This window comes from Macaca fascicularis, chromosome 1 (genome assembly GCF_037993035.2).
Source record: "Macaca fascicularis isolate 582-1 chromosome 1, T2T-MFA8v1.1".
Classification (NCBI taxonomy): domain Eukaryota; kingdom Metazoa; phylum Chordata; class Mammalia; order Primates; family Cercopithecidae; genus Macaca; species Macaca fascicularis.
This window is the reverse complement of record NC_088375.1, coordinates 199118733-199145978: the sequence shown is the minus strand read 5'-3', so window position 1 is coordinate 199145978 and position 27246 is coordinate 199118733. Positions and strand designations below refer to the sequence as shown.

General features: G+C 44.3%; 1 protein-coding gene across 7 annotated transcripts in view; it reads left to right on the top strand.

Moving 5' to 3' along the window:
• Positions 1-3852: 3852 nt before the first annotated feature.
• Positions 3853-27246, top strand: part of LOC101866300 (protein argonaute-4) — a 53652-nt gene continuing 30258 nt past the window's right edge. For 3 of the 7 annotated variants that reach the window (XR_012422704.1, XR_012422703.1, XM_065525219.1), the window contains exons 1-7: positions 4423-4656; positions 13636-13801; positions 20230-20350; positions 22985-23166; positions 23352-23488; positions 23599-23733; positions 24425-24512. Coding sequence is in view for 5 of the 7 variants with exons in the window: in XM_065525219.1 (XP_065381291.1) it covers positions 4638-4656; positions 13636-13801; positions 20230-20350; positions 22985-23166; positions 23352-23488; positions 23599-23733; positions 24425-24512 (848 nt within the window). In the remaining 2 variants the exon portion in view is untranslated. Of the gene's footprint in view, positions 3940-4239; positions 4657-13635; positions 13802-20229; positions 20351-22984; positions 23167-23351; positions 23489-23598; positions 23734-24424; positions 24513-27246 lie in introns of those variants that run through there. The other 4 variants (XM_074012407.1, XM_015438484.3, XM_005543991.5 and 1 more) reach the window with 3 other exon arrangements.

The window sequence follows — 27246 nt, the reverse complement described above, 5'->3', positions numbered from 1 at the left end:
TCAAGCAGTAGATGATGAGACATACCTGAGACACTCAGAGCATGTGCATTGAGGAACTGGGATTTACACCCAGGACCATGTGATTTGAAAATCTGTGTTCTAGAGAAGCTGGCACCTCACCCAGAGTTTTTCACCTTGGCCCCTCTACTGGACCATTTTTAGCTTCCACAATTTACACATTCACTTATTGATTCATTCACTCCATAAATGTCCACAAATAGACATTTGGTGCCTGGTAGGTTGATAGACAACAGAGAACAAACCTGAATACTTGAATGAGCCCTGCCCTCAAGGATTTTCACTATCATGGGAGCCAGGCCTGGAATGAAACCTAACACCAAAAGTTGAGTTAATTACATCCCCAAAGGAGGCTCTGTGATGGTGTGGCCGGTTGGCAAACAGTATTTATTTATTTATTTATTTTTAATTTTTTTTTTTTTTTTTTTTTTTGAGACGGAGTCTCGCTCTGTCGCCCAGGCTGGAGTGCAGTGGCCAGATCTCAGATCACTGTAATCTCCGCCTCCCAGGTTTACACCATTCTCCTGCCTCAGCCTCCCAAGTAGCTGGGGCTACAGGTGCCCGCCACCTCGCCCAGCTAGTTTTTTGTATTTTTTAGTAGAGACGGGGTTTCACCATGTTAGCCAGGATGGTCTGTATCTCCTGACATCGTGATCTGCCCATCTCGGCCTCCCAGAGTGCTGGGATTACAGGCGTGAGCCACCGAGCCTGGCCGGTATTTATTTATTTATTTATTTATTTGAGACGGAGTCTCACTCTGTCACCCAGGCTGGAGTGCAGTGGCGTGATCTCAGCTCATACCGCAATCTCCGCCTCTGGGATTCAAGCGATTATCCTGCTTCAGCCTCCCAAGTAGCTGGGACTACAGGTGCGTGTCACCACGCTTGGCTATTTTTTTTGTATTTTTAGTAGAGACGGAGTTTCACCGTGTTAGCCAGGATGGTCTTAATCTCCTGACCTCGTGATCCGCCTGCCTCAGCCTCCCAGAGTGCTGGGATTACAGGTGTGAGCCACCATGCCCGTCCGGCAAATGGTTTTAATATGAACATAAGGATTCAAAGTTTCGTATGATGGGGGCAAATATATTGTCAATTATTCATTCATGCCCTACCCTGTCCTGGAGGCATGTGGGATGTGAAAGAATGAGCAACCACCATCAGAGAGAGCTGCAGGGGAAGTGGCATTCTGGGTCATGGCTTCTTCTCAGCCACAGCAGGAAGTGGAGGGAGGACTTGCTGAGCCGGCCGAGGTTTAGAGGAGTTTATTGACTGCAGAAATTTGGTTTGGGAGGGTTCTGTAGGAATAGTTTTTGGAAAAGGAACAGTGGGTGTCTGAGTGAGAGTGAGTTTTGAAATGAGAAGGTAGATGATCAGAGTAATCAAGAATCACTCTGTTGAGTGAGACATTTCGGTCCCAACCGGAACTATGGGGCGAACAAATTTCATACTTCGGTTTCTGAAGCTACTGGTAAAACTATTTTCAGCCCAGGGAACAAACTATGGTCTCTGCTTAGGGTAGCAAATAGAATATGGAGAAATTATGTTAGGAAGTGGGGTTGGGAAAGTCAGCCACAAACCAGGCTATCTGAGACACCTGCATTGTTTAAACTTTAGGACAAACTTAGCATGTAGTGAAAAACCTGAACTCTAGTTCGTTTTTCTTTTCTTCTTAGCTGTACAGCAGTCTGACCATTTCTTAAATACTTTCTCCCCTTTGAACTTTCTGTCCCCTATTACTATTTCTGGTTACTATCTGGTTTAATAGAGAGGTAGCATGATGCTGTGAAAAGAATATAGAGTAGGCCGGGCGCGGTGGCTCAAGCCTGTAATCCCAGCACTTTGGGAGGCCGAGACGGGTGGATCACGAGGTCAGGAGATCGAGACCATCCTGGCTAACACGGTGAAACCCCGTCTCCACTAAAAAATACAAAAAAACTAGCTGGGCGAAGTGGCGGGCGCCTGTAGTCCCAGCTACTCGGGAGGCTGAGGCGGGAGAATGGCGTGAACCTGGGAGGCGGAGCTTGCAGTGAGCCGAGATCCGGCCACGGCACTCCAGCCTGGGTGACAGAGCAAGACTCCGTCTCAAAAAAAAAAAAAAAAAAAAAAAAAAGAAAAGAATATAGAGTATGGTGGCCGGGCACGGTGGTTCATGCCTATAATCCTAGCACTTTGGGAGACTGAGGCAAGTGGATCATGAGGTCAGGAGATCGAGACCATCCTGGTTAACATGGTAAACCCCGAATCTACTAAAAATACAAAAAATTAGCGAGGCATGGTGGCAGGCGCCTATAGTCCCAGCTACTCCGGAGGCTGAGGTAGGAGAATGGCGTGAACCCAGGAGGCGGAGCTTGCAGTGAGCCGAGATCACGCCACTGCACTCCAGCCTGGGTGACAGGGTGAGACTCCGTCTCAAAAAAAAGAAAAAAAGAATATAGAGTATGGTATCAGTAGACAAGAATGTAGGCACTAGATTAAAAGTCCCAGTTCCATAATCAATCAGGGAGAGAATTAGCCAGGACTTCAATGCAAGATTTAGAACTCCAATTTTCCCATGCTTCACTGCAACATCATATAATGCAAAGCCCGACTTACTTAACTTCCCTGAGCTTTGGTGTCATCATCTGTACAAATACCTTTCTTAACAATATCTACCTTACTGGTGGTTGTAAAGATTGAGTGACATGAGAAGCCCATAGCAGAGTGCATGACCAGGGTGTGATGCTAACATTTTTTTATCATTACATTTAAAAAAACTACCTGGCTCTATGACTGCACATGGTAGGTGCTCAAATGAATATTCTACCACACATGCTAGGGGCTAAATTGTCCCCCACCCCAATAATTTGTATATCGAAGTCCTAACTCTAGCACCCCAGGATGTAACTGTATTTGGAAACAGGGTCTCTGAAGAGGTAACTGAGTTAAAATGAGGTCATTAGAGTGAGTCCTACTCTGACTGCTGTCCTTATAAGAAGAAGAAATTTGGACACAGACACGCACAGAGGGAAGTCCATGTGAAGTCACTGGGAGAAGGCCACCATCTACCAAGTGAAGTAGATAGGCCTCAGAAGGAACCAACCCTGCCTATACCGTATCTGGGATTCTCAGCCTCCAGAATTGTGAGAAAATAAATTTCTGTTGTTTAAGCCACCTAGTCTGTGGTACTTTGCTATGTTATGCCCCAGCAAAGAATACAACACACACACACACTCATCGTAGCTTTTCAACTGGTGGACAAGGGGCTCCTTCACTCTGCTGACTAGAAACTGCTTCTTGGCCTGTTGCCCAATGTTGTCCCACTCAAAGTCCTTACTGAAAGCCCTGAAGATGCCGGCCTGCTGGGCTGACCATGCTGCCTTGGAGGTGGTGCTGCTCCCTTGGCTCTTGTCTGCTAAGGGGAAAGCATCCAAGAAAGCAAGACCTTTCTCTTTCTTTTTTTTTTTTTTTTTTTTTTTGAGATGGAGTCTCACTCTGTCGCCCAGGCTGGAATGCAATGGTCCCATCTCGGCTCACTGGAACCTCTGCATCCCAGGTTCAAGCGATTCTGCTGCCTCAGCCTCCCAGGTAGCTGGGATTATAGGCGCCCGCCACCACGCCCGGCTAATTTTTTGTGTTTTTAGTAGAGACTGGGTTCCGCCATGTTGGCCAGGCTGGTCTCAAACTCCTGACTTCAGGTGATCCACCCGCCTTGGCCTCCCAAAGTGCTGGGATTACAGGCGTGAGCCACCACGCCCGGCCAAGACCTTTCTCTTCTAAAGTGACTGGTGATTTGCTGACCAGAGGCGCTTGTCATGGGACCGGGGAGGGAATGCATCATTCATCAGAGTCCATTCCCGTGGTGCCTTCCGGCTATACGGAGAGGGACGCGCCGTTGGGTGTGTGGTGCTGGATGAAGGGATGAAGGAGGACTGCTGCCTCTAAGGTGACCCTAAAAGACAGGATGACAGAAGCGATCTGGGGTGGGAGGAGGGAAGAGGGAGGCGAGGTGGCTCCTGTGAATCTCAGCACACTTTCCACTCACAGAAGTGGAAAACTGAATCTGTGGGTCGGCGGAACTGGAATCCAGATCTTTTGCAGGACGCCCTGGGGGGATGGCACGTAGCCCCCAGAGCCGTTGGCCACGGGACGGCCTCCTCGGGCAGACGGGGCAGAGCGGGCCAGCGGGCGCGTGCCCGACACGTCCACCGGGCACTGCCCCCTCCGGGCGCGCGCCCGTCCCGCCGACCCGCCTCGCCCCCCGCCGGGCTCGGTGGACCCCCGCACCTGGGCCCGCGCACGCCCCCTCCGCCCGCCGGGACCCCGGGCCTGCGCACCCCGCGCCCCCTCCCCTCCCGGCGGGCGCGCGCGCTGGCTCCGGCTCCCGCTCCCGTTGGCGGCGGCGGCGGCGGCGGCGGCGGCGGGGATTGTTTTTGTTGTCGCTGAGGCCGGAAGAGCCGGAGCCGGGTCCCTGTCCCCGGGCCGGGCGCCGCCGCCGCCCCCTACCCAGCGCCCGCGTCTCCGCGGCGCCACCCCAGCGCCAATATTCCGGAGATCAAGCGTTACGCGGCGGCGGCGGCGGCGGCGGCGGGGCCCGGAGCGGGAGGCGCCGGGGACCGGGGCGAGGCGGCCCCCGCCGCCGCCATGGAGGCGCTGGGACCCGGTGAGGAGCGAGCTCGGGTAGGGGCGGGACCCGGGACCCGGGGCCCGGGGCGGGCGGCCGGGACTTTGGCTGCCCCGTCGCCCAGCCGGGTTTGGGCCGCCAGGCCTCGGGGAAGGGGACCCGAGCGCCGCAGCACGAAGCAGAGGGAGCTGACCCGGGCCTGGGGGGCGGTGACCGCGCCCCAGACGGCCGTTGGGTGGATCCTGAGGTCCGAGGGGGAGGTTCGGGAAGGTGACCCGCTCTGCCGGGCGGAGGCCACTCCTGGCCCCACTTCGGGGAGATGATTTGTGCCCGGGATCGCGGCGAGGGTAGTTTGGGCCTCAGAAGGGGCGATCCGCTGCCCAGTGCGCGCGGAGGCCTGGCCCAGACCGGGAAAAGGGCCCCGCTGCCAGCTAGTAGCCGGTAGTCCTGGTTTGGGGCCGCGCCCCTGTTTTTCTTTGCATTGGCAGACGGTCCAGAGCCTTCAGATGAGGAAGAAGAACTTCATCCAAACACCTCTCATGATCTCTGAAGGTCAAGAGACAAAATGCCCATCCTTTCTGAAAGGCCCTGATGTCCCGAAGAACATGGTTCTGTGCCTCTATCTGTTACTCAGGCTGTGTGTTAGTCACAGAGTGGTCCGGGCCAGCCTTTGAGTGACACGGGAGTTGCCAGCCAGTCTGCTCCAGCACAGGCTTCAGTGCCCTGAGTTCTCTTCTAATTGGGTTATGAGTGGTTGTGAGGATCAAATGAAGGAGAAAGTGCTTTGGAAACTGTAATTTGTTGTGGATATGGATGGCCTCTGGTTATTTCTCTCTATCCAAACCATAGGAACCATTCCAGGCTGTAATGAGTGCCCTGAGTATTGGGGCCTGGTGCTTCCACCTCAAAGCCCAACAGGTTTCTAATGCCTTGGCTAAGTAGCGCAGGGTTTAGGGGCTGTGGTGGAATTAACTTTAATATTCAAATCTTACCTACATAATGAACTTAGTCGTAGAGTGTTTCGTCTTTTTAATGCGTAGACAATTTGAGTTGCCATTTGAGTTTGGAAACTTGGCAGGTTTGTTTACTTAGCACTTGTTTGCATAGCTAAGTGATTAAACTCCACCCTAATTTGCTTCTTCAAGTATTGTTTAAAGGCCCTCATAATCAAATTTCATATGCCTTTTAAAAATAAATTGGCTTGCCGCATTAATATTATTTGATAAACTTCAGTGTATTATGCCAGGTTAACTTCAGATATGTCCCCTGGCTAAAGACATGATCAGGTCTTTAGGAATGTAACAGACTTCTGTTCAAATTCAATATAGTAATGTAAGAGTTGTATGACCCTGGGCAAATTACTTAATTCCTTTGAACTTTCATTTTCTCATCTCTAAATTGAGGGTAATAATAATTATGTTCTGTAAGATTGTTGAGAGAATGAAATGAGAGTATATGAGAAGTCTCACTATAGAGACTAGTGCCTATAGATGCTCAACAAATGTTTCTTCCCTCCCCCTAGTAATTCATAATTGAAACAACTGTTGCATTTATGAGCTGATATCAAAAGAAACTGTGTAACTGTGGGCATAAACCGAATTTCATGGAAAGGATCAACCTGGTGATGTTAGGCACTGCCCAGGGACTCTTTTTTTTGTTTGTTTGTTTGATTTTAGCTTTTGCAGGTTTGAGGATTTAGTGGTTCACTCAGGATTGTTCAGATTGTGGAAAATTAATTCTCACTAACTATATTTATAAGACACTAATGAATAAGCCAAAATGTCACATAGATCTTTTCTGTTGAGTGGAATATTTTCCTGTCTGCTCTCTAGCAAACTCCTTTTTTGGTGCTGCAGTACCTTGGAAACCCAACTAATAAGTAGCTGCCTGCTAAGCATAGAATCAGAGCAAAGGGAGTTGATCGTCCTGTGGGATGATTCATCCAGGCTGTTTTAGAACCTGGAGAATCATCCCTGCTTCTCTGGCAGAGCACACCTGGATCTAGTGCTTTGTGCCCTCCTCACTTGAACAGTCCCTGAAACCTTAGTCTAGTCTTATTCTGTCCGGCCCCCCCCCCACCCCCACCGCCTCCCCGCAACCTGTTTCAGTTTCTGCCAATACTCAGAAATATAATTAATTAGATTACCACTTATTATGGTAATATGTTGTTTGCAGTACTTTACAGTTTGTAAAGTGCCTTTATAACTGTTAGGTCATTTAATCCTCTGGGAGGTAGGCAAGGCAGGTAGCTATTCCATTTTACAGATGAGAAAAGTGAGGTTCAGAGAGGATAAAGTGACTTCATTAGGGTTTCAAAAGGCCAAATGGTGGAATAAAGACCAGAGTTTGGACTTCTAATCATCTCCTCTTCATTAAGGCTGACTTCATCTGTTCTATGTTAAGTCATATCAGTTACCCTTTCAGGGAATCCTGTTATCTGACTTTGTCACCACATTTTGGGGATACCCTGAAAATAAAACTCAGGGACCAGGCTGGGTGTGGTGGCTCATGCCTGTAATCCCAGCACTTTGGGAGGCTGAGGTGGGTGGATCACTTGAAGCCAGGAGTTTGAGACCAGCCTGGCCAACATGGTGAAACCCTCTCTCTACTAAAAATACAAAAATTAGCTGGGTGTGGTGGCATACCTGTAGCCCTAGCTACTCTAGGGTGGCTGAAGTGGGAGGATGGCTTGAGCCTGGGAGGCAGAGGCTGCGGTGAGCTGAGATCGCACCTCAAAAAGAAACTCAGCCTCAAAACAAAACAAAATGACAAAAAACCAACCAAACAACTAAAAAACACCCCAGGGGCTGGGCACAGTGGCTCATGCCTGAAATCCCAGCACTCTGGGAGGCCGAGGTGGGCGGATCACCTGAGGTTGGGAGTTCGAGACCAGCCTGGCCAACATAGTAAAACCCATCTCTACTAAAAATATAAAAATTACCTGGGTGTGGTGGTGCGCGCCTGTAGTCTGAGGCCACAGCAGGAGAATCGCTTGAACACGGGAGGTGGAAGTTGCAGTGAGCCGAGATTGCACCACTGCACTCCAGCTTGGGCAACAGAGCAAGACTCCATCTAAAAAAAAAAAAAAGTCACCTCAGGGACCTTTGAGCACTAACTATGACTATAATATTTACAAATGCAATTATAATAGCTAACATTTCCTGATCATTTACTATTGCAAGGCACTATGTTAAACCTTTTTTTTTTTTTTTTTTTTGAGACAGAGTCTTGCTCTGTAGCCCAGGCTGGAGTGCAATGGCGCGATCTCGGCTCGCTGCAGCCTCCACCTCCTGAGTTCAAGCAGTTCTCTGCCTCAGGCTCCCGAGTAGCTGGGTTACAGGTGCCCACCATGCCCGGCTAATTTTTGCATTTTTAGTAGAGACAGGGTTTCACCATCTTGGCCAGGCTGGTCTTAAACTCCTGACCTTGTGATCCACCCACCTCGGCCTCCCAAAGTGCTGGAATTGCAGGCATGAGCCACTGCGCCCAGCCTTTATGTTAAACCTTGAATACACATAATCTCATGGGATAGATGCCATTATTATTACACACGTGCCCATTTTATAAATGAGGAAACTGAGACGCAGAAAGGCCAAGAAACTGGCCCAACATCATGCAGTTAGGGAGTGGTGAGACCAGGATTGAAACCTAAGTAATTTGGTTCCAGAGCTTTAGTCACTGTGCTTTATTGCTTCCTTACGTAGATAGCTGGCTAAATTCAAAGAAACCAGATTTTTCCTAGCCTTCAGAGCTGTAGAAATAAATCTCTGTTGTTTAGGCCAAATTATAAAAAAGAAAGAAAGAAAGAAAAAAAGAAAGAAAGAAAGAGAGAGAGAGAGAGAGAGAGAGAGAGAGAGAGAAAGAAAGAAAGAAAGAAAGAAAGAAAGAAAGAAAGAAAATAAAAAAGAAATTAGCTTCTAGAATGAAAAAAATATATAATTTTCACACTAAATCTTCTAAGCTTATTAAAAGAAATTATCACTCAGCTTCTAACTTTTCTCTTTGCCAAGGAAAGGAGATACATCTAACTTTTCTCTTTGCCAAGGAAAGGAGGTACAAATAATATTTACTTTTTGCCACTTCTTAATCGTTTTCTTTCAATTCTTCTGCCTCTGCCTCTTTGATATCAAGTATTTCTGGTGAGAATACATACCACAAGATTATGAAGTATATTGGGAAAAAAAAGTGCTAGGCTAGGAGTTAGGAGATTTGGATTCTAGTTAGCATTTAAACTCAAAGTTTTATGTCCTTAAGCAAGTCATTTGATCCAAGTTTCTGTTTCCAAATTTCTATTATAAAGCTATATTTCTTATAACCTTTCTTTTTTTTAAGACGAGTCTCATTTTGTCACCCTTGATGGATTGCAGTGGTGTGATCTTGGCTCACTGCAACCTCCACCTTCCAGGTTCAAGCTATTACCCTGCCTCAGTCTCCCGAGTAGCTGGGATTAGAGGTGCCCACCACCACACCTAGCTAATTTTTCTATTTTTAGTAGAGACAGAGTTTCGCCATGTTTGCCAGGCTGGTCTCAAACTCCTGACCTCAGGTGATCCATCCGCTTCAGCCTTCCAAAGTGCTGGGATTACAGGCGTGAGCCACCATGCCTGGCCTCTTACAACTTTATGAATGATACAGTGATTGCTTAAGTGTATCTTGAAATATGCAGAGTTGAGTTATTTATATAATTTAATTGGGTTAATTCAGTATGTTCATCACCTCTCACATTATTTACTATTTACTTCTTACCTTGTTACCTTGTTTGTAATTGTCTTATCAATTGTATTGATAGATCCTCTTGTACACTAGAAGTATAACTTAACTCCAGGCAATAAGAATACTTTTAGTGGGCCGGGCACGGTGGTTCGTGCCTGTAATCCCAGCACTTTGGGAGGCCTAGGTGGGCAGATTACTTGAGCCCAGGAGTTCAAGACCAGCCTAGGCAACATGGCAAAACTCAAAACCTTGTCTCTACCAAAAATACAAAAACTAGGCTGGGCGCGGTGGCTCACACCTGTCATCCCAGCACTTTGGGAGGCCGAGGCGGGCAGATCATGAGGTCAGGAGATCGAGAGCAGCCTGGCTAACACAGTGAAACCCCGTCTCTACTAAAAATATCAAAATTAGCCAGGCATGGTGGCGGGCGCCTGTAGTCCCAGCTACTCAGGAGGCTGAGGCAGGAGAATGTGGTGAACCCAGGAGACGGAGCTTGCAGTGAGACGAGATTGAGCCACTGCACTTCAGCCTGGGCGACAGAGTGAGACTCCATCTAAAAAAAAAATACAAAAATTAGCTGGGCGTGGTATCCCAGTTACTCTGGAGGCTGAAATAGGAGGATCAGTTGAGTCCAGGAGGTTGAGCCTGCAGTGAGCCATGACTGAATCAGTGCACTCCAGCCTGGGCAACAGAGCAAGACCCTGGCTCAAAATAAAAAGAAGAAGAAAAGACGAAAGAGAGAGAGAGAGAGAGAGAGACTTTGGGAGGGCGAGGTGGGCAGATCACGAGGTCAGGAGTTTGAGACCAGCCTGGCCAAGACGGTGAAACCTTGTCTCTACTAAAAATACAAAAAATTAGCTTGGCATGGTGGCTGGCGTCTGTAATCCCAGCTACTTGGGAGGCTAAGGCAGGAGAATCTCTTAAACCCGGGAGGTGGACGTTGCAGTGAGCCGAGATCGCACCACTGCACTGCAGCCTGGGCGACAGTGCGAGACTCTGTCCCAAAAAAAAAAGAGAGAAAGAAAGAAAGAAAGAAGAGAGAGAGAGAACAGAAGGAAGGAAGGAAGGAAGGAAGGGAGGGAGGGAGGGAGGGAGGGAGAGAAAGAAAGGTAATTATCATTTTTGTCTTTAGATTCTATCTGGGATTATTGACACTGTTCAGTTCAACATTTATTGAATTCTTACAACATGATGGCTGCTGCATTAGATATTGAGAAGATTAACAGGAGGTTCATTTATTATAAGAGTTTGTAATCTAGTGAAGGAGACAGAGTAACCTAACAAGTGGTTTCTTTTTTTTTTTTTTTTTGAGACGGAGTCTTGCTTTGTCACCCAGGCTGGAGTGCAGTGGTGCATCTCGGCTCACTGCAAGCTCCGCCTCCCGGGTTCACACCATTCCCCTGCCTCAGCCTCTCAGTAGCTGGGACTACAGGCGCGCACCACCACGCCCGGCTAATTTTTTGTATTTTTAGTAGAGACGGGGTTTCACCGTGTTAGCCAGGATGATCTCGATCTCCTGACCTCGTGATCCGCCCGCCTCGGCCTCCCAAAGTGCTGGGATTACAGGCATGAGCCACCATGGCCTGGCAACAAGTGGTTTCTTATACTTCCTCTATGGTTTCCCCTATAGAGACAGTCTTTTGAACACAGAGGAAGGATCCTGTAGTCTGGAAGAATCAGGAAAGGCTTTCCAAGGAGGTTACATCTAAACCAAATTCTGAAGGATAAGTAGAATATCGTGGGAAAATGAATAATTAATATGTAAAATGATTTTTAATACTTTAAGTGTTAGAATATGGTAATCTGTCACCATAAATATAATAAAGTATTTGCTCTAATTTTCCTAAGTGATGTTGGACCAGAACAACGTCTTTTTGTTGTTGTTGTTTTAGACTGAGTCTCCCTCTGTTGCCCAGGCTGGAGTACAATGGCACGATCTCAGCTCACTGCAACCTCTGCCTCCAGAATATTGATTTGATGACAAACTTATCATCATTCAATGATGTACCTCTGTGTCAAACTTAGATATGTAAGATAAGTTATTCTTTTTTTTTTTTTTTTGAGATGGAGTTTCGCTGACCAGGCTGGAGTGCAATGGCGCGATCTTGGTTCACCACAACCTCCGCCTCCCAGGTTCAAGCGATTCTCCTGCCTCAGCCTCCCGAGTAGCTGGGATTACAGGCGCCCACCACTGTGCCCAGCTAATTTTTGTATTTTTAGTAGAGACGGGGTTTTACTATGCTGGCCAGGCTGGTCTCAACTGCTGACCTCAGGTGATCTGCCTGCCTTGGCCTTCCAAAGTGCTGGGATTACAGGTGTGAGCCACCACGTGTGGCCCAGAACAACTTCTTGCTTCAAAGTTTTCTCTCCTTAGTGAAGTCTTTGTTCTCAGTGAAATGCCATTGCAGTAACAGAACCTGTTGTAACCTTCCATTGTAACCACAGCCCACTTTGCTCAATGCCTATTCATAGCAGAAAAGATGTTCATTTTTTTAGGCCAGTGTCCACTTGATATTGTCATCAAAAAGGAGTCAGATTTTTTCTAAACAAGTGTCTCCCAGACTGTGCTCCACAAGATCCTTTTCTGCTGAATATTAATAGATGTTCAAATCTTAGAAAGAGAGAGTTCTGTGGGGGGAAAAAGTTAGCTAAATGATGAGGTAAATTTAACCAGGTTTATTTATTACATGACTTTTTCGAGAATTTGATATGATAATATACATTGAAATGTTAAGAGGGGAGAGAATATGCAAGGTTTCTTTAACTTATGGAATCTTTTCTTTTTAAAAATAGTTTGGAAAGATTACTCTGTCTACACCAGGGTTTCTCAACCTCTTTCTCAGAACTATTGCTATTTTGGACTGGGTAATTCTTTGTTGTGGGGGGCTGTGTTATGCATTGTAGAATGCATAGCTGTATCCTGGGTCCTTTCCACTAGACGCCAGCAGCACTCCTCAGGTTGTGACAACCAAAATTGTGTCCAGATATTTGCCAAATGTTTCCTGGGGAACAAAATTACCCCAGGTTGAGAACCACTGGTCTAGACTGTACATTCTTTGAAAGAAGGGGCTCTGTCTTCTTTCTGAATCCATAATACAGGTTAGGCATGTTATAACTGAATAAATGAATAAATGTCTGTGGAATAAACTAGATCTTATGAGCAAGAAATCTCAAATTGTCCAGGTTCTAAAAATATCAAGTTATAAATGAGAAGGTCTAGCTTTATTGGTATTGTTTCACTATTGAAATTAGCAAATAAGTTGATAAATAGAGCTACAGTTTAATCTTCTCCTATATGTACAGTTTATAATGATGCAGGCTAATTTGTGAGAGATTAATAGATCATTTCCAACTCTGGAGATGGTGGCTCCAGAGTTTAGAGATGATTTTTTTTTTTTTTTTTTTTTTGAGACGGAGTCTCGCGCTGTGTCACCCAGGCTGGAGTGCAGTGGCGCGATCTCGGCTCACTGCAAGCTCCGCCTCCCAGGTTCACGCCATTCTCCTGCCTCAGCCTCCGAGTAGCTGGGACTACAGGCGCCCGCCACCACGCCCGGCTAGTTTTTTGTATTTTTAGTAGAGACGGGGTTTCACCATGTTAGCCAGGATGGTCTCGATCTCCTGACCTCGTGATCCACCCGCCTCGGCCTCCCAAAGTGCTGGGATTACAGGCTTGAGCCACTGCGCCCGGCCTAGAGATGATTTTTAAAATGCATATAATTTTGTAAGTGTAGCTGTAGAGCTACTAATGCTCTTGCAAGATTTTATACTGTAGCCTATGCTTGAGAGGAATTCATCATTCTAATTTTGATGTCGTTATATTAAAAATAATAGCAACATGGCAAAATATTTAGAAATCTAGAGAACCTTAGGTCAAAAGACACCCCAAATTCCTTAGAGTGTGTACAGTGAATAATAAGATCTCAATAATTGTAGCCATCATCATAATCATCAACAGGAAGAATAAATAGCACAGCAGGCCGGGCACGGTGGCTCACGCCTGTAATCCCAGCACTTTGGGAGGCCGAGGTGGGTGGATCACGAGGTCAGGAGTTCAAGACCAGCCTGGCCAATGTGATGAAACCCTGTCTCTACTAAAAATACAAAAATTAGCTAGGCTTGATGGCAGGCGCCTGTAATCCCAGCTACTCGAGAGGCTGAGGCAGGAGAATCACTTGAAACTGGAAGGCAGAGGTTGCAGTGAGCCAGGATCAAGCCACTGCACTCCACCCTGGGTGAAAGAGCGAAACTCCATCTCAAAAAAAAAAAAAAAAAGATAGCACAGCAAATGTCTTTCAATCTCTTTAGGACCTCCGGCTAGCCTGTTTCAGCCACCTCGTCGTCCTGGCCTTGGAACTGTTGGAAAACCAATTCGACTGTTAGCCAATCATTTTCAGGTTCAGATTCCTAAAATAGATGTGTATCACTATGATGTGGATATTAAGCCTGAAAAACGGCCTCGTAGAGTCAACAGGTAAGGATTAGAAAGAATGAGTGGATTTCTGTATGTTTTAAGTGCAGATAATTTATTTATGTATCATGTTGTTCTCTAAATTCATCCAACCTGTAGGCTTTGTTACTCTCTAAGATGATAGGTTTCTTAATAGCAGGTTTGCTGTCCCATACTTGGTTATCCTCTGTAGGCTCTAGCAAAGTGCTGGATATATATTATTAGTCAATCAGTAAACACTTATTTAATTATGAAAGAGAAAGGTCACTCTTTCATTGACCAAGGGTAGCAAAAATTTACTGAAATAGGTGAAGACATTAATGTCTATGGGAAATAGAACTATCTGGAAATTCAAAATTTTATTGTTATATGTTGGTTTTGGGCATGAGAAAGGTATATATCAATACAGAAGATTACTTGCAGATGTTTTCTTGGGGGAAAAGAAAGACAGAAAAGTCATCTTGGAGTATTGAGAAAACTAAGCACGGAGAGAAGCTCTAGTTATTTCTAGCATTATGTAAGAGTGGTCCTGATGAGATGATGTAAGTATTGTGGTCTGTATAGCAGGAATTTACCTGGTGTGAAGACAGCCCTGTAGCAAATATTCTTACAGTGTGCTGAGAATACATCCACTTTCCTTTTCTCTGTTTCTATGCAGTGACATTCAGGCAATGTTTGATACTAAGATTTTTGCTTTTTTAAGATTGGCCTTTTCTGACAAGTGAAATATTTTGTGCCACTTGATATTTTTCTCATTATGGATCAAAATTTGGCTTTCTGGTATAGTTCATTCTCATGTAAACCCATTATTGGCTATTGTGTAACTGAGATCAATAGTGGTAGTAGTGGTGGTAATGGATAACATTGATCCATTCAACAGATATTTTATTGAGTGTTTCTTTTGTGCCAGATATTGTCCTGTGCTCTGGGAATTCACCATGAGCAAAACAGGTAAAACTTTCTACCTTTGAGGAGCTTATATCCTAATGGGGAAGACCAAAAATAAATGAAGAAGCAAACAAAACATAGACTTTGTTAGTTGGTAATAAATGCAATAAAGAAAAAGAAAGTAGAGATGGAAGATAGGAAATGAGGAAAGTATGAGCCACTGATATTTATATATGAATGAATATATATGTTTGTGTATATATATATACACATACACACATACATGCATATGTAGATATACACACACATGTATGTATATGTATATATTTATGAAAATAGCTAGGGAAAGTCTCACTGAAAAGTGACATTTGACCTAGAGGAGGTGAGGGATATCTGCATGAAGAGTGTCCCAGGCAAAGTCAGAAGCTTGGTGAATTCAAGAAACAGTGGGCCGGGCGTGGTGGCTCATGCCTGTAATCCCAGCACTTTGGGAGGCTTAGGCGGGCAGATCACTTGAGGTCAGGAGGTTGAGACCAGCCTGGCCAACATAGTGAAACCCTGTTTCTACTAAAAATACAAAAATTAGCCAGGCATAGTGGCATGTGCCTGTAATCCCAGCTACTTGGGAGGCTGAGGCAAGAGAATCACTTGAATCTGGGAGACGGAGGTTGCAGTGAGCGGAGATAGTGCTGCTGCATTCCAGCCTGGGCAACAGAGGGAGACTCTGTCTCAAAAAGAAAAAAAAAAAAAAGAAAGAAACAGCAGATAATTTTGGATTGCTGGAGCAAGTGAGTGAGTAGGGGAGTGTGATAGGAGATGAGTTTGGAGAAATTTCAGAAGGCCTCTATCATGCAGAGCTTGTAGGCATTCATAACACTTTGTCATTTACTCTGGTTAAGTGAGTTTTAAATACTAAACCCACAACATGACTAAATAAATCTAAGACATGACTAGCTTATATTTTTAATAGATTGCCCTGGATGCTGTGCTGAAATTGCACCCTAGCAAGTAAGGGTGAAAAGCATGGAAATTAATTAGGAGGTACCTGGAATGATTCAGGTGAAGAGTAATGGTGCTTTAGACTTGAGTAGTATAATTGATAGTGATGAGAAGTGGTCAGATCCTGCAAATATTTTCACAGTAGTGTCAATAAGATTTACTGATGGATTGAACATGTGGTGTGAAAGAAAGAAATGAGTCGTGATTTATTCCAGGGTTTTTGTCCTGAGCTAGTGGAAAAAGAGGAGTTGTCATTTATTAGATGGGGAAAACTGCAAGAGAAGCAGAAGCAGGGAGTAGCAGATCAGGCAACCTGTGAGTTTTGGACATCAGAGTTGAGATGACTATTAGACATGCTAGTGGGGGTTGGGCGTGGTAGCTCGTACATGTAATCCCAGCACTTTAGGAGGTTGAGGTGGGAGGATTGCTTGAAGCCAGGAGTTTGCAACAAGCTTAGGCAACATGGCCAGACTCTGTCTATATTAAAAAAAAAAAAAAAAAGCTGGGCGCGGTGGCTCACACTTGTAATCCCAGCGCTTTGGGAGGCCGAGGTGGGTGGATCATGAGGTCAGGAGATCGAGACCAGCCTGGCCAATATGGTGAAACCCCATCCCTACTAATGATACAAAAATTAGCTGGATGTGGTGGTGCGTGCCTGTAGTCCCAGCTACTCAGGAGGCTGAGGCAGAAGAATCACTTGAACCTGGGAGGTGGAGGTTGCAGTGAGCTGAGATTGTGCCACTGCACATTAGCCTGGATGACAAAGTGAGACTCTGTCTCCAAAAAAAAAAAAAAAATTAGCTGGGTACGGTGGCACATGCCTGTAGTCCCACCTACTCGGGGCTGAGGCAAGTGGATCACCTGATCCCAGGGGTCGAGGCTGCAGTGTGCCATGTTGTACCACTACACTCCAGCCCAGATGACAGAGTGAGACTGAGTCTAAAAAAAAAAAAAGGAGGAGGTTGAATACAGTATTAAGGTTGGATTCAGGGAACAGATCCAGGCTGGAGACAAACATTTGAGAATCATGAGCTTATTGGTGATAAAGCCATGAGACTTCATGAGATTATGTTGAAAGTGAAGGTGGGTGGAGAAAATAAGGCTCCTACGCTGGGTCTTGAGGCACTCCAATATTTAAAAATTTAACTTAAAGATTAAAGGCAATGAGGAAGTATCAGCAGGAAGATTGGCATGGAGAGACCACTGGAATAGGAGAAAACCAGGGGAGTGGTGCTCTGGAGGCAAAGGAAGAAGACGTTTTAAGTTGGAAGGATGGATTTTCTAATGTTCAAAGAGCATTGAATTTAGCTATATGGAGCCCACTGGAGGACATTGATAAGAGTAGTATGGTAGAGAAAAAGCCTTACTTGAGAAAGTTCAAGGGAGAAAGGGGAAGAGGAATTACAGACAACTCCTTCAAGGGATTTTGATACAAAAGGGAGCACAGAAATAGAATGTTCACGTGAGGAGAAACTGAGGTTAAGAAAGTTTAATTTTTTTTTTTTTTTTTTTTTTTTTTTGAGATAGAGTCTCACTCTGTCACCCGGGTGGAATGCAGTGGCATGATCTTGACTCACTGAAACCTCCACCTCTGGGGTTCAACTGATTCCCTTGTCTCAGCCTCCCAAGTAGCTGGGTTTACAGGCATGCACCCCCACACCTGGCTAATTTTTGTATTTTTAGTAGAGACGGGGTTTCACCATGTTCGTCAGGCTTGTCTCGAACTCTTGACCTCAATTGATCTGTCTGCCTCGGCCTCCCAAAGTGCTCGGATTACAGGTGTGAGCCACCACACCTGGCCCAAGAAAGTTTGATTTTTTTTTTAAGATGAGAGAAATTAGAGCATGTTTGTATGCTGAAGGGAATAATCCAGTAAAGAGGAAAAATTTGATGATTTAGGAGAGAAGACAATTCTTGGAATGATATCCATGAGCAGATCAGAGTAAATAGGCTTATTGTCGGACAAGCACCATTCTAAATACTCTATGTGTTATACCTAACACTGTATAAATAAATAAATACTCTGTGTATTTGCTCAATCAAGACAACTACTTTTTAAGGGAAGTGATATTATTATTGTCATCATAACTTTACATATGAAGAAATGGACATGTGAAAGATTAAATGACTTGTCCAAGGTCATGCCGTTCTGCCACTTAACCATTGTGTGACCAGGGACAGGTCACTTACCCATTCTGAATTTTCTTTTTTTCTTTTCTTTAATATGAGGACCATAATCATTTTCTTATTTGTTTTACAAGGTTGCTGTGAAGATTAATTAAGGATAGCGGGGAAAGTAGCTCTTTACTGTAAAACTTTTTGATCGTAATTTAAGAATGTAAGATGAGGCCGGGCGCGGTGGCTGAAGCCTGTAATCCCAGCACTTTGGGAGGCCGAGACGGGTGGATCACGAGGTCAGGAGATCGAGACCATCCTGGCTAACAAGGTGAAACCCCGTCTCTACTAAAAAAAAATACAAAAAAATTAGCCGGGCGAGGTGGCGGGCGCCTGTAGTCCCAGCTACTCTGGAGGCTGAGGCAGGAGAATGGCGTGAATCCGGGAGGCGGAGCTTGCAGTGAGCCGAGATCGCGCCACTGCACTCCAGCCTGGGCGACAGAGCGAGACTCCGTCTCAAAAAAAAAAAAAAAAAAAAAAAGAATGTAAGATGAGAAATTACTCTTTTCTAGTGTGAAAATGTATAGCTCTTAAGTTAGCTCTTCAAAATGGAGATTGTACGATACCACATCTCTCCATCAGTTTTTTTCAGTCGCATGATTTGGTTCGTAAACATGACTTTCCCACAGATTTCGTTTGTGGTAATATAAATGTGTTAGCTAGTTGTGATGTATTTTGGCTTTTAAGATATTGTTCCCACGTATGAAACTCACTAACATTGCTAAGTCAAAGCACCTAACTTTTCATTGACTCTAGCATTCAAAAATCTCACAAACCCTGGTCTGTCCATATCTTAAACGCTATACACCATTTTTTTTGCCGCTGCATTTATTCCACAGCCTGTGTACAGTGTGATCTGGCATATATGCAAGAACACTTAAGTAAAGCTCTGGATGCTTGATTGAGAAAAATACTTTCATTCTAAAAACAAAGAAGCTATATTAATCATTTTGAAAAGAATATTTTACAACATTCCCTTGTCTACACTGCTTGGAATAAGCACTTTGGAATAAGACAATAAATCACTAGCATAAGGCAAAGGGGTTGACTTATTTGTTTATCATGGATCTTAGATTTACTGATCCTCAGATTTTTGAATTCCTGCTGATTCTCTTTCTCAAAATGAATATACCTGGATAAGGATTTTTTTTTTTTTTTTTTGACAGAGTTTTACTCTGTTGCCCAGGCTGGAGTACAGTGGTGCAATCTCGGCTCACTGCAACCTCCTGGATTCAAGCGATTGTCATGCCTCAGCCTCCCAAGTACCTGGGATTACACCATGCCTGGCTAAGTTTTGTAGTTTTTTAAAGTTGAGACTGGATTTCACCATGTTGGCCAGGCTAGTCTTGAACTCCTGACCTCAAGTGATCCACCCGCCTCAGCCTCCCAAAGTGCTGGAATTGCAGGCGTGAGCCACTGCACCCAGCCAGGATATTGATTTGATGAAAAACTTATCGTCAGTGATGTACCTCTGTGTCAAACTTAGATATGTAAGATGGGTTATTCTTTTTTTTTTTTTTTGAGATGGAGTTTCGCTCTTGTTGACCAAGCTGGAGTGCAATGGTACGATCTTGGTTTACCACAACCTCCGCCTCCCAGGTTCAAGCGATTCTCCTGCCTCAGCCTCCCGAGTAGCTGGGATTACAGGCACCCACCATGCCCAGCTAATTTTGTATTTTTAGTAGAGACAGGATTTCACTGTGTTGGTCAGGCTGGTCTCGAACTCCTGACCTCAAGTGATGCATCCACGTCAGCCTCCCAAAGTGCTGGGATTACACTTTTTTTTTTCTTTGAGACGGAGTCTCTCTGTCACCCAGGCTGGAGTGCAGTGGTGCGATCTCAGCTCATTGCAAGCTCCGCCTCCTGGGTTCACACCATTCTCCTGCCTCAGCCTCCTGAGTAGCTGGGACTACAGGCGCCTGCCACCACGCCCGGCTAATTTTTTGTATTTTTAGTAGAGACGGGGTTTCACCGTCTTAGCCAGGCTGCTCTCAATCTCCTGACCTCGTGATCTGCCCGCCTCGGCCTCCCAAAGTGCTGGGATTACAGGCGTGAGCCACCGCGCCCGGCCCCAGCCAGGTTATTCTTATAAGGCTGTGTTTATCATAGGAGAGGATTTTGGAAAAAGGAGGTTGAGAGGATACTATAAATGTTATTCTCGCTTTCCTTTTATTCCCCACTTCTGATATCATCTTATAGTTGTTTTTCTTGACTTGTTGCTACCTTTCTTTAGTTAACTATTTTTTAAAGTACTTGAATCAGTTGTAACCTTAACTCTTACTTTTTCCAAGTAATACTGAACCAAATTTAAATGATTAAGGTATGATGATGCTTTTCTTACTGTGCACCATTTCTGAAAGCTAATTGCCATTATCTCCATTACTGTGAAGGGAGGTAGTAGATACAATGGTGCGGCACTTCAAGATGCAAATATTTGGTGATCGGCAGCCTGGGTATGATGGCAAAAGAAACATGTACACAGCGCATCCACTACCAATCGGACGGGATAGGGTAAGTGTTAAAAACAAGAAATACTTAGTTCATTTAGTAGTAATTATACATGACAAAAATGTTTCCTTTTCTTCCCAACACCCACAAAAAAGATGAATGTTTGAGGTGATGATATCCTAATTACCCTGATTTCATTATTACACATTGCATACAGATATCAAAATACCACATGTACCCCAAAAGTATGTAGAACTGTCATTCATCAATTTTAAAAAATCTGTATGTGGGCAGAAAGAAAAGTTTCTCTAATAACACATTAATTCTTAGATTTTTTTTTTTTTTTTTTTTGAGATGGGATCTCGCTCTGTTGCCTAGGCTGGAGTGCAGTGGTTTGGTCTCTGCTCACTGAAACCTCTGCTTCCCAGGCATGATTCTCCTGCCCCAGCCTTCTGAGTAGCTGGGATTACAGGCATGTGCCACCATGCCTGGCTAATTTTTCTTTTATTTTTTTCCTTGAGAGATGGAGCCTTGCTCTATCGCCCAGGCTGGAGTGCAGTGGCGCAATCTCGGCTCATTGCAACTTCCACCTCCTGGGTTCAAGTGATTCTCCTGCCTCAGCTTCCCAAGTAGCTAGGACTATAGGCGTGTGCCAGCACGCCCAGCTCATTTTTGTACTTTATTAGTAGAGATGGGGGTTTCACTATATGTTGGCCAGGCTGGTCTTGAACTCCTGACCTCAGGTGATCCACCCACCTCAGCCTCCCAAAGTGCTGGGATTACAGGCATGAGCCACCATGCCTGGCCTTAATTTTTTTTTTTTTTTATAGTACAGATGGGGTTTCACCATGTTGAACAGGCTGGTGTTAAACTCCTGACCCCAGGTGATCCACTGTCTCAGCCTCCCAAAGTGCTGGGATTACAGTCATGAGCCACCGTACCCGGCCAGAGTTGTTTTTTATAGTGATGATAGATTTGTTATTCTGTCCATATTCTCTTGTCTCAGTTAACTGATAATTGAAAATGAGATGAGCATTAGGATTTAGGTGGATTATGTCATCTTTACATAATTTCTAACATTAACCATGTGCTTTAACAAAGAACTACCTGAATCTGAACAACAGGGTTTTGTAAATTATAGAAAACTAGATAATACTCACTTATGAAAATAGATTATAGGCCGGGCGCGGTGGCTCAAGCCTGTAATCCCCCAGCACTTTGGGAGGCCGAGACGGGCGGATCACGAGGTCAGGAGATCGAGACCATCCTGGCTAACCCGGTGAAACCCCGTCTCTACTTTAAAAATACAAAAAACTAGCCGGGCGAGGTGGCGGGCGCCTATAGTCCCAGCTACTCGGGAGGCTGAGGCAGGAGAATGGCGTGAACCCGGGAGGCGGAGCTTGCAGCAAGCTGAGATCCGGCCACTGTACTCCAGCCTGGGCAGCAGAGCGAGACTCCGTCTCAAAAAAAAAAAAAAAAAAAAAAAGAAAATAGATTATAATAGCACAATACTTTTTTAAATGTTTATTTTTTTAAATTAGAAAAGTACTGTGTGAACATATGCTCATAATAAACTTATCCAGACAATCTAGAAATGCTGTGATTTACTGCCTCCCCCACTTATCTGCACCCTCACTTCCATTTTCCTTTTCAAAGGAAACTATTATAGTAGTTTGGTATGTATCTTTTTAGATATGTTATGTATATTAGCTGTTTATACATATGTTGATGTGTATTCTTACTGTTTTGCATGTCATTCTAGGATTTGCTTTTCATTTAACAATATGTCTGAAAGATCTTTCCATTTCTATACATTTATATCTACCTTATTTTTTTCAAATTTGTTTTTTATTGTTGTAAAATAATATATAATATAAAATTTACTATTTTTGGCTGGGTGTAGTGCTTCACCCAGCCAAAAATCCCAGTGCTGTGGGAGATCAAGGTGGGAGGATTGCTTGAGGCCAGTAGTTTGAGACCAGCCTGAGCAACACAGGGAGACCCATCTCTACAAAAAAAAAAAAAAATTGTTTTAATTAGCCAGGCCTGGTGGTGTGCACCTGTAGTTCCAGCTACTCAGGAGGCTAATGTGGGAGGATCCCTTGAGCCCAGGACTTTGAGGCTAGAATTAGTTATTATTGCACCACTACACTCCAGCTTGGATGACAGAGCAGGACCCTGTCTCAAAAAAAAATTACGATTTTATGTTACAGTTTAATTGCATTATGTACATTCACATTGTTGTGCATCCATCATCACTATGCATTTTCAGAACTTTTTCATCATTCCGAACAAAAACTCTGTACCTATTAAACAATAATTCCCCATACGCTACTGTCTCTGGTCTCTGATAACCATTGTTCTACTTTCTATCTCTTTAAATTTGACTATTCAATGTACTTCATAGAAATAGAATCATGAAATATTTGCCTTTTTGTACCTGGCTTGTTTTATTTAGCATAATATTTTCAAGGTTCATCCATGTTGTAACATCTACCTTGTTTTTTCACTACTGTATAATGTTACATATTAAATTATTCCCCTTCTCATGGACACTTAAGTTGTTTCCAATGTTATGCAATTATAAAAAATGTTAAAAGAAATATCCTTATGCGTATATCATACTGGATATTCTTGGGATCTTTCCCACAGCCATTGTAAACATTTATGCTTGTATTCATGTGTTTTTTTCCTTAGGTTGATATGGAGGTGACTCTTCCAGGCGAGGGTAAAGACCAAACCTTTAAAGTGTCTGTTCAGTGGGTGTCAGTTGTGAGCCTTCAGTTGCTTTTAGAAGCTTTGGCTGGGCACTTGAATGAAGTCCCAGATGACTCAGTACAAGCACTCGATGTTATCACAAGACACCTTCCCTCCATGAGGTTAGTACTTTGGTTTGGATTATTTTCCTACAAATGTCAGACTTTTTTGGTAGATTGCACTGGAGCCATTGAAAAATGTCTACGTAAGTCATAGTTCAAATTTGATTTCAGCTCCCAGAGTTGAGAGTGAAATGAAGGAACTTTCATATGTTTAATATGACACATGCAAACTCTTGTTTCTTCAGGTACACCCCAGTGGGCCGTTCCTTTTTCTCACCTCCTGAAGGTTACTACCACCCTCTGGGAGGGGGAAGGGAGGTCTGGTTTGGTTTTCATCAGTCTGTGAGACCTGCCATGTGGAATATGATGCTCAACATTGATGGTAGGATGGAACTCTCTTTATCCAATAACTCTTTGGGCTGGTTTTTGTTTGTTTGTTTGTTTTGGCCCTTCCTTTTTACCTGAAGTTAAGCATCCTTCTCTGTTTGTTAGTATCTGCAACTGCTTTCTACCGGGCTCAGCCTATCATTGAGTTCATGTGTGAGGTTTTAGACATTCAGAACATCAATGAACAGACCAAACCTCTAACAGACTCCCAGCGTGTCAAGTTTACCAAAGAAATCAGAGGTAAGTGTTTGCATTAATGTAGTCTTGGAGAAGCAGCTCAGCATGCTGCAAGGAGCCTGTGCTCTGGAGTCACACAGACCTGGCCTTCGGTCTCAGGCCAATCAGTTCTATCAGTGGGACCTTGGTCAAGTTCCTTAACCACTGTGAACCTTAGTGTATTCATCTCTAAGGTAAAGATAATAATATATACCTTGTAGAGTTGTTGTGAGAATTAAATGCAATTAGGTTTATAAAGCTTTCTAGCATAGTACCTGTCACATATCAGGCACTCAGTAAATGCTACCCTTACCCACTTAAAAACTTCCATTTTAATAAAATAACATAAATTCATTTATTACCCTTCTGGAATTTCTTTTCTTCTTTACTTGTTATTAGTTAGCTTCCCTCACTAGAACATAAACTTCATGAAGCTGTCTCCAGACCTGAAAATAAGTGTCAGAACATAGTTGATGCTTAATAAATATTTATTGGATGAAATAATAAACTAAAGTAGATTGAGCATCTTAGGTCATCTGAGTTCTAATTTATTCTGCTTAGCTCAGGTTTTTTGCCTATAATGATGAAATTGTCCCCATATTCTTGGAATTTTTATCCTGTACAATGTCATGACATTTTGAAGACAACATTTGAATCTGTTTTTGTCACTATGATTTTAATTAACTGATGTTTTGCCTTTTAAAAAAAATTTCAGGTCTCAAAGTTGAGGTGACCCACTGTGGACAGATGAAACGAAAATACCGAGTTTGTAATGTGACTAGACGGCCAGCCAGTCATCAAACGTACGTTAACCATATCTAAAATAATACAATTACATTTTTAGTAATGGAGCTACTGTAATCATTTAAGAAATTGGTTATTGGCTGGGCGCAGTGGCTCACACCTGTAATCCCAGCACTTTGAGCGGTTGAGGTGGGTGGATCACGAGGTCAGGAGTTCAAGACCAGCCTGGCCAAGATGGTGAAACCTCGTCTCTACTAAAAATACAAAAAAAATTGGCCAGGTGTGGTGGCAGGCACCTTTGGGAGGCTGAGACAGAGAATTGTTTGAACCTGGGAGGCAGAGGTTACAGTGAGCCGAGGTCATGTCACTGCACTCCAGCCTGGGCAACAGAGCGAGACTGTGTCTCAAAAAAAAAAAAAAAGAAAAGAAAAGAAAAGAAATTGGTTATCTTGGCCGGGCACGGTGGCTCACACCTGTTATCCCAGCACTTTGGGAGGCCGAGCCAGGTGGATCACCTGAGGTGAGGAGTTCAAGACCAGCCTGGCCAACATGGTGAAACCCTGTCTCTGCTAAAAACTGCAAAATTAGCCAGGCTTGGTGGCAGGTGCCTGTAATCCCAGCTACTTGGGAAGCTGGGGCAAGAGAATCACTTGAACCTGGGAGGTGGAGTTTGCAGTGAGCCGAGATCACGCCATTGCACTCCAGCCTGGGTGACAGAGTGAAACTCCATCTCAAAAGAAAAAAAGAAAGAAATTGGTTATTTCTTTTTTTTTTTTTTTTTTTTTTTTTTGAGACGGAGTCTCGCTCTGTCGCCCAGGCTGGAGTGCAGTGGCGCGATCTCAGCTCACTGCAAGCTCCGCCTCCCGGGTTCACGCCATTCTCCTGCCTCAGCCTCCCGAGTAGCTGGGACTACAGGCGCCCACAACCGCGCCCGCCTAATTTTTTGTATTTTTAGTAGAGACGGGGTTTCACCGTGGTCTTGATCTCCTGACCTTGTGATCTGCCCGCCTCGGCCTCCCAAAGTACTGGGATTACAGGCGTGAGCCACCGCGCCCGGCCAGAAATTGGTTATTTCATACTGAAATTTTCAAGATCACCAGAATCTTTGATTTTAACACGAAAGTTTTAAAACATTTTCTGAATATTTTTGGTAGAGATATTTATCAAACATATTCCTTGCCTTTAATTCAATTTACCTCTTAAGTAGAATATGTTAAACATAGATTAATGTTTATTTAATCTATGTTTTTATTTAATGATGCAGAGTTATTATAAGCTTTTTTTATTATATTGTTATCATTCTTTTTTTTTTTTTCTTTTGAAGACAGGATCTCACTCTGTCGCCTCCTAGGCTCAAGTGAACCTCCCACCTCAGACTTCCAAGTAGTGGGATTACAGGTGTGCACCACCACACTCGCCTAATTTTTTTTGTAGAGGTGGGGTTTCGCTATGTTGCCCAGTCTGGTCTTAAATTCCTGGGCTCAAATGGTTTGCCTGTCTTGGCCTCCCAAAGTACTGGTACTATAGGTGTGAACCAGCATACCCAGCCTACTGTTATAATTCTTAATACATGGCCCAAAAGATCTATTAAGGCCTAGATATCATATAAGGCTGTCAGGAGAAGACATATATATATATATAAATAAATAAAATATATGATAAAACATTTTATATATATATAAGTATCTTCTAAAAAAAATACGCACTCACGTATATATATAGTGCTTGCCACCATCATGGCCCACTGCAGCTGTAACTTCCTGGGCTCAAGCAATCCTCCTACCTCAGCCTCCTGAGCATCTGGGACTACAGGCATGTGCCACCACACCTGGCTAATTTTTGTATTTTTAATAGGAATGGGGTCCCACTTTGTTGCCAGACTGGGAGAAGACATCTATTGCTTTGTGTTTTGTGTGGATTTCTCTCCCTCCCTTTGTAGGTAGCTGTCACTTCTTATAGCTGTTGGTGTCTATGGCATCTTCCAGCAGCATACTCTTTTCCATTTCCCCAATCTCATTTTCCTAATCACCCAACACTTCTTGTTTTTTTTTGGCTTTTTTTTTTTTTGAGATGGAGTTTTGCTCTTGTTGCCCAGCATGGGGTGCAGTGTTGCGATCTCTGCTCTCTGAACCTCTGCCTCCTGGATTCAAGTGATTCTCCTGCCTCAGCCTCCCGAGTAGCTGGGATTACAGGCACCTGCCACCATGCCCAGCTAATTTTTTGTATTTTTGGTAGAGACGGGGTTTCTCTATGTTGGCCAGGCTGGTCTTGAACTCCTGACCTCAGGCAATCCACCCGCCTTGGCCTCCCAAAGTGCCGGGATTACAGGTGTGAGCCACTGTGCCCGGCCCATCACCCAACACTTTTAATCTACTGAAAACTGTGCCTCAGTGAGACCCTATATGTGAAAATGCTTTAAAAATTATATCTGTAGGCTGGGCGCGGTGGCTCAAGCCTGTAATCCCAGGACTTTGGGAGGCCGAGACGGGCGGATCACGAGGTCAGGAGTTCGAGACCATCCTGGCTAACACGGTGAAACCCCGTCTCTACTAAAAAATACAAAAAACTAGCCGGGCGAGGTGGTGGGCGCCTGTAGTCCCGGCTACTCGGGAGGCTGAGGCAGGAGAATGGCGTAAAAACCCGGGAGGCGGAGCTTGCAGTGAGCTGAGATCCGGCCACTGCACTCCACCCTGGGCGACATAGCGAGACTCCGTCTCAAAAAAAAAAAAAAAAAAATTATATCTGTATCTTATTCTTGTAATCAAGATCATGTCTGACATAAACATAAATATT